Source organism: Pleurodeles waltl, chromosome 7 (assembly GCF_031143425.1).
Source record: "Pleurodeles waltl isolate 20211129_DDA chromosome 7, aPleWal1.hap1.20221129, whole genome shotgun sequence".
Taxonomy (NCBI): Eukaryota; Metazoa; Chordata; class Amphibia; order Caudata; family Salamandridae; genus Pleurodeles; species Pleurodeles waltl.
In genome coordinates this window covers 104,694,130-104,702,116 of record NC_090446.1, presented here as the reverse complement: position 1 = coordinate 104,702,116, position 7,987 = coordinate 104,694,130, and the positions used below count along the sequence as shown (strand labels likewise).

The 7,987-nt window shown below is 39.9% G+C and overlaps 1 protein-coding gene and 1 long non-coding RNA gene across 2 annotated transcripts in view; one reads left to right on the top strand and one right to left on the bottom strand.

Moving 5' to 3' along the window:
- Window positions 1-2,315: 2,315 nt before the first annotated feature.
- Window positions 2,316-7,987, top strand: part of MRGBP (MRG domain binding protein) — a 68,188-nt gene continuing 62,516 nt past the window's right edge. The window contains exon 1 of the mRNA XM_069243184.1: window positions 2,316-2,572. Within this exon, the coding sequence (XP_069099285.1) occupies window positions 2,425-2,572 (148 nt within the window). The 5' untranslated portion in view covers window positions 2,316-2,424. The remainder of the gene's footprint in view (window positions 2,573-7,987) is intronic.
- LOC138303780 (uncharacterized) overlaps window positions 7,226-7,987 on the bottom strand; it is a 162,240-nt gene continuing 161,478 nt past the window's right edge. Inside the window, exon 3 of the long non-coding RNA XR_011205445.1 lies at window positions 7,226-7,355. This is a non-coding gene — a long non-coding RNA (uncharacterized lncRNA). The remainder of the gene's footprint in view (window positions 7,356-7,987) is intronic.

Below are 7,987 nucleotides of genomic sequence, written 5' to 3'. Positions count from 1 at the left end.
GTTCAAATCTGTATTAAAGTATTGAAATCATCAAGGAATACTCCTGAATCAACATGTACCTACCATAGTATCATCTCAGATTAACCTTGGCTCATCTACTTGTCATATAACCATCCTAAAGAAATACCCTGCTTCTTCAGGTTGTCTAAAACTCATCCAGAAGTAATTGGCACTCATCCTGAATTTGTGATAGTTATCCAGAGGCATTCTGCACTCATCTCAAAGTTTTGATATAATCATCTAAGATCATTCCTCACTCATTCTGAAGTTGCCATAAAGTCATATAAGAATAATCCTCAAATTGTCCTGGAATAATTTTGTAGTAATCTGCACTAATCCTCAAATTGCTAGCGGGTATTACTGGAGTAATAAACAATCATCACACACTTTCAAATGATGCCATCAGAAACCCAACCTCGATTAGCTTTGTGATGGCTCTAGGGCAGTCGTTCCCAGCCTTCTGACTTCTATGGACCCCCACTTTATCATTACTGGAACCCATCTGAACCATTATTGGATTCCGGTGACATCCCACTCCAGCATTACTGAAAGCCGGGGATCCCGGCCTAAACATGGTAAATGATTTGAAAAGCAAACAAATACACACACAAAACAGAAACAAGAATTCATCAAACACATACACAAATGATAACATGTTTTGTTTAATTTCCAAACAAATATAAATAAATAAAACATTTAATAGGAAGGTTGGAGCTTTTCTCAATTCAATTGAAGCCACACATTGTCCACACTATATTCTCTTTGATGCACCTGTACTGCTCCCACGAATCAGTCTGAGGATCCAAATTAATTTTTAACCTCCAATTTCAAATTCCTTGCCTTTAACAGTATGTTTAAAAATGTTCAGTTGTACACTTAGCCACTTTATTTATATGCACCTTATTCACCTGTTACTATTTAATTTCCTAAGCGGTCACAGACCCCCTAAGGAGGCTTCACAACATCCCATGGGTCACCAGAGCACAGGTTGGGAACGGCTCCTCTCGAGTCATCTCATTTAAATATTTTGCCCTATACACATAATTCAGGATAGTTTGGGATTACCTCCCCAGACAGGAATAGCCCTGTTGAAGTCGTCGGATGACTTTAGAATGACTCCAGGATGATCTTCCTTTTTGACTTGGGTGAGTGGTAGCTACTTCAGTCCAGGTTTTTCCTTTGAGTTCTGGGGCGTGTAATCATGTTTATTCATTTATAAAAGCAGGGCTACAAATCCCAGAATTTAAAGAAAAATACATGCACTGGAGTAGCTTATCACGTCTTTGCCTGGGAAACTTGGCAGCTATGGTAGTGGCAGTGAGGACCCCAGTGAATATGGGGAACCATGCCCAGGCTACACAATGCAGCTATATATTTCAAAGTCTTTCTGAAATGTTTCATTATGTAGACAATATCTCTTTGTTCTCCTTCTGGTAAAGTGTCACTCAAAGTGTCACACTAAGCATTGCAATGTTGTGCATATGCACACACAATATTAAAATGTCACATACAGGCACAATACACCTACATGCCAATATACCTGATTTAGACTGGAGACTCCCGAATTCTGAAATGGATTTATTTTGGCTGTCTTACATGAAATTGGCTCTGTGTGATTAAAAATCTATGGGGAATTCTTTTTTTAAGATCTCCCACTTTCCTCTTCTAAAATGTTGGCATTTTGAATAAAAGCTTGGAAATCTGGTCAACTTAATAAGGGTTTAACGGAATGTAAAAATTGCAGAGTCCCCTCCTATTGTAGTTTTGATGAAAAATGTTATTGGTAGCATTAAAATTATTATTTATCCAACAAAAGATGTATTGTCTTCAGTCGTTAAGTTTTCTAGAAGACTTATTTCTCTTACTAGTAAATGAGCCAAGCCTTTGACGGAGCGAATATGTTAAACAACTATACTGACTATAGTTAGTGCGGCGACGGGCGGATGATCATATATATGTATGTATGTTGAAATATTCACAACCGTTTCTCGTTACCGTACTATTCTACAGTGGCATCGTAGGCATAAGCTCCATTCAAAGATGGCGTCAGCTTTGACCTGCTGCACAAAGAATGGCCATCTTTGGATGGGATAAACTCAGTATACCATCGAAGTACTTCCGCATAACCTAGATGTACGCGGTGGGCTGAGTAAGTTCTCAAGGCAAGATAGTCAATCTTTGTACACGCTGGTAAGAGAATATTTAACAGAATCGCGGAACTGGGCAAACAGGGCACCAGGCAACAAGGCAATGTGGTCCACTTTGCACAGAGGCAGTCCTATTCTAAGATGGCTGTCTGGTAAACCAGTCCTTCTTCGCTCTCTGTAGAGCAGTAGTAGCTGCAGCACCCCCGGCATTCACGGGACTCTGGTCGGTCTCGCGCAGCGCCTCCATCAGGTTTGAATAGTGCCGTAACGGCCAACCATGGGAGAAGCGGAAACCGGAGGCGCGGAGAAACCGCCGGCTCCCCTCCCACCGGATCCGCCCGCTGCCCCTGTTGAGGAACCGGTGGTCTGGAGCCCTGAAGTGGAGGTCTGCCTGTTCCACGCCATGCTGGGACACAAGCCCGTGGGTGAGGCCCAACCCCCTATTCATTCTTCTGTACTCCTCCCTTTTTATGCTGTACTCCTCACCACGTAGTAGTCCCAGTTAGGCTAAGTTCCCTACTACGTCCTTTGTTCAACACCTCTCACTCCCGCAGTCTCTCTAGTTCAGTATCTCTAGTCAAGAGCAGTGACTCGGTTGCCTCTCCTGGAGCTTTATCAGCTGCTTTATAACAGGCGTTATTGTTACAATTCAAAACCTGCGGGCTTTTATCAGTAACGTGTTTGTAACACACATCAAAGGCTCACAGGTGTATAATTTCGTGGAAAATTAATTGATCATTAGACTCGTAGTCTAACTAAATGAATTGCTTTACATAAATAGTACAGCCAAAAGTGCAAACGTGGTTGCCAATAATGTTAGTAATTAAATTTTGCTGTATACTCAAGTGATCTGTGTAGGAAGTGAAAAAGTGTAAATTCAAAATTGAGACATTTGACTGAATAAAATGTTATTGATTTAACAGAATAAATTGGGACCAATCACAGTATTTCTATGTTTTTTTTTTTTCTTTTCTTATAAAGACAATTTTACTAATCTTTTTGCCCCCGTTCTCTGAAGTGGTAAGAAGACTATACCTGACTTTCTGGAATTTTGGGAGATATCACGTAGCCTCATAAACTCAACAACAATTGTCGCTGTCCTAAGGAGATAAGACAACATTCAGTTTAATCTTATGACTATACAACACCCAAGCAAAGATATATCACTCAGTTTTCTAACTAATAGCAAAGATGTCTGAGATGCATTCAAAATATTGATTCTCACAAGTTTGCCACATGCCTTTTATTACATGATATTTGGAAGTTGATTGAGAACTACTTCATTATAGAACTAGTATCAGCTTTGGTGTTCTCTGAGGGTTCCATCCTATCACCCATCATTTTAATCCTTTTTATGGAACCCTTGGGAGCCATCCTTCAAGAAAACAATGTCAAGATTACCATTGTACCGACGAAACCCACCTTCATCTCAAAATCTCACCAATGACATACAGAAACTCAAAGCGTGCCTCAAACCAAACTTTGATGTCAGCAAACGACCTGATGCTTAACAGCACAAATACCAAATTCCTCCTGTTTTTCAAAATTCTCTGAGACAGTCTCTCTAAAATAAACTTAACAAGCTTCACACACCCCATCTATCAGAACAGGCCAAATCTAATCTACACACCCTGACTTCAACTCAAAGAACATGTTGCCAAGGAGGCCCAATTCTCAGAACAGCAGTTGAAACCATAGTCCTCATCCACCCGGATGGAGGCAACACCCTTTTCCATTGCATCCTTAATGCAGCAGCATAGTTCATCAGCAGGCTGATGAAATCACACCACATCACCCTTGTGTTACAGGACCCTACACTGGCTCCCCCTGCAAGCTTGGATCAACTTCAAGGTCAGCTGGACAGTTATGAAGACCACTATACCAAGATCCCACTTTACCAAGCTAACAGGCTAACTAGCAGGAGGCCAACACCAGACGAGGAGCACCAATATCAATGGATTAAACCCTGAATACTGAAGGAAGGGCCAAGCAAACTTTCTTACTATCACTCCAAAAGATGTCACGCTCAATTGGAAATTGAAGGAATACTACTTTGGTTAGGTAGGGGTGACAGTGCTAAAATCTAAGACTTCAGGGTTTGTTGTTTGCTGCTCAAGAACTGTTTCTGATGTGCACCTGAAAGGAAGAACAAATTTACACAGACCAGTGCAGCCTGGGTACTATGATTCTAAAACAGAAATCGAATCAAAGGCAGTAGTTGCTGGCAACAATGTCACCATTTCAACCATTGTCTTGGAACAAAATCTGCTTTAACGTACCTTTTTTTAACATTTATTTATATGTAGCACATTTTGCTCCTGCAGAATTGGAGCAAATTACATGAGTTAGTTACTCTTATTGCTTGTTGATATCTATGTAAAACAGCGGTTCCCAATATGTGGTCCACGACCCCTCCCTCTGCGCCTCTCAGTGGTCAATGACACATTCCCAGGGGGTCTGCAGGCCTGGGCCGGCCGGATGGCACTTCTCCAGCTGAGGCCTCTCGACAGAAACCCGTGCATGTTTTATATTTATGACTTAAGCTGCTAAAAAAAAGGTTTGCTTGCATAGAAGTATATTCTTATTAAAGTCAATGCTAACCACTGTGTCATGTTATGAATCCTGGGTTTGTGCTTCTGCAGACCAAGCACTCTTGAAAAATCCCTACAAGTGTGGCAGACATATGGATTCTACACATTGTTGTCCCCTGTAAAGTGCTCCGACACCCCACACCGGTAGGAGAGGTGCTATAAAATGAATGAATTAAATGTGACAGAGAGGCTATGGAGAGATGAGAGACCCTTATGGTTACTTCCTTTCCCACCACATATTTATGTGAAAAAGCTTTCCAAATCGTATGTACCTAAAAAAAAAAAAAAAAAAACACAGAAATCACTTGGGAAATGTAGAATCTGACCTGAGGATTCAGCTTTCCTAAATAAAATCAAGCAATGAAAAGTTAGTCGCCGAAATGCAGCTCAGACCTTCCCATTAACAATTTTTTGCATATTTTTTTTAATACAAAATATGTATATCTTTAGTAATCCAAGAATTTGTTTGGTGTTTGCTTGTCTGTGCATTTTTTTGCGAATTACTGTTTACGTGTTTGAAATTTAATATGTTGAACCAACAAGAGGAAAAGGCAGGAATTTAATGGTCTTGGGTACACCCTCCCTGGGGCTTCAACATTTAACACTTCAAAGTACACATTTCTGAAAAAGGAGAGAAGAGAGAGACACCGCAAAACCAATTAGGAGGAATGTCCACATATCATCAGACATTACTGAGAGTCAGAAGCAAATGACATCACTCACCCATTGGTGACATGTTTCATCATTGGGCAATGCTCCACGTCAGGCCGGCACTGCAATGCCTGACTAGCCCCAGGGGGGATCTTTCCCAGAGATCTTTTGATCAAAATTGCCGAGGTGAGTGTAGAGCAGTGGTCTTCAAACTTTTTTATGCTGCGCCCCCCCAAGTTGAAAAATAAAAATCATTGGGCCCCCCCTCAGAATTTTTCACAATTATTTTAGAAAGATGGAAATATTTAAATAGGTCTAAACCTATTTAAACATTGCAGTTAAGTACTGTTACCTTTTTAAAACTGCAATAACATGCTTCTGCTTAAACCAAAGGCATGTTATTTGTATAATATTTCTTTTGGCCAGAGTTTGGCGCCCCCCCTGGGATCACTTGAGGCCCCCTAGGGGGGCCCGCCCCCCAGTTTGAAGACCTCTGGTGTAGAGGGATGAGGACCAGAGAGAGTGCAATTAAAATTAACCATAAGTTGTTAAGTAAAACAATGGGGGGGGGGAAATGGTATAATGTCCAAATTTTGAAATGTAATGTAATGTAAAGGATAGGAAAAACCTGGGGTTTTCCGACTAATAACTCTTAAAGCAGGAAAACCTAAGCCTGTGTGAGACCTGTAATCTACACTACAGGATTCTCGGTCAACATGTTTCTTTCCCTAAGAGTCCATACGGATCTGTGGTGATTCTTCAGGACCGATATAAATTAGTCCTCACTAAGAAGGTGGAAGTGCTCAAGGCAATAGATTATGCCCAACTAATAAATTGGAGAGGAGTTGCTCCTAATGGTGATGACTCTCCTAATGTCAGGACCGGGCCTCTGGGGATACATGGATACTACTACTCCTCTGCAGCCAATTTTGCGCTTGTGGAGGTAGCGGTCTATTAGACCTACCTGTCATCCGTGGAGCCGGAGGCATTACAGTGCCGACCTGATGTGGAACATGGTTGCGCGGTGTCTCTCTCTTCTTTCTTTTTTTTCGGAACTGTGTACTGTGAAGTTTTGTATGTTGAAATTTAAATTGTACAAATTGCTTGGGTGTCTCCGGCTTCCAATAGTAATTCACTGGGGGTCCTCAGGAGTCAAACTGTTGGGAACCATTGATGTAAAAAGTAAATAATGTAGGTAACATTATATAAATATTTTTGTGTATTTAGTCACTTCCTTTTATGTCTGCTAAGCCATGCAGTGTCAATAACTTTGATCCTGACTCTGGATTACCCTTAGCATAGTACTTGAAAGTTGTGTTAATAATCACTTAAAGCAAATTGTAAATGACCACAGTCTCCATGATATTTTCAACTTATTGGCAAAGGAGACTCTTTCTTGCTGATATTACTTGACCTTTCAGAGGCATTTGCCACAGTGACTTGCGATTTTTTTATTTTAATTTTATATTCATACCTTAAAAGAGAGCATGGTTTTTTTTAACATAATTTACTAGATTGGTTCAAATATTATATAACAAACTTCTTCCAAGTGATCAAAATTGAAAAATCCTTATTTAGTCCAGCTCCAGTACCTCAAGGTGTCCCACAGGGCTCTGTGTAGCCTTCTGCACATTTCTACATCTACTCTTACCATCTGAATAGTCTTTAAAGATTCTGAAGCTACTCAATTATCTGATTTTATTAGTGCTAATATTGTATGGCTGAATTTAAGGTGATGGAAAAATATGAACAATATTTTTGATCCTAGACCAGTATAGACAGAAACATGCCACCATGGCATTAGACACTTTTATTTAGTATAGAATAAATGTATGTTGAATGTCATTCACATTGGAGCTGCCTGAATTTGCATCGCTGAGTTGAGTGACTATTGCTTCAGCCTCCAAGAAATGGGTATCCAGATTCTATAAATTGTTCTTATTTTCCTGTACAACTGTTAGATACCCTGAGGAAAAAGGGTTTAAAAGAGATTTAGTAACAAAGATAGAAGATGCAATATTACAGTATTTTTGTGCACATATAAGTTCAGAGTCAATAAGTATGTGGTTAACATCCAGAAACTGGTCTGATGCATGCCAGACAGCTTTTCTTTTATTGTTGCCAAGATCTGGTCACAGTAGCCTAGATAAATGGCCTCTTTCAGGCTTGATCAAAGACCCTGTGTTCTGAAAAGATAATTCAGAATTTAATTCTCTCATGCACCCAATTACAGCTGGACCTAAAGACATTTTGCATATTGACTCGTAGTTCAGAGTAATTTGTGAACACAAACTTGTATTAAGAATGTTTGTACCCGACTCTGAGTGAATGGGCACTCAGTAAGCTGTCCATTTGTGCTAAAGCTATGATGTATAGGAGTTAATGTTGATGAAAGCCCTGTTTGGGACTTTGACTCGAAGACCAATCAGTACCCTGTAGTATAAATTTAGATGTACGTGACATGCACTAGTATTTTTTTTATGGGTAATGTCATTGACTAATATTTTACTGATTGGCACAGCTGTCAGTCGTGGTTTGACTACTGTCTAGTTTTATTTTTTTCTATATAACTTTTTTTTTTTTTTTTTTACAAAAATT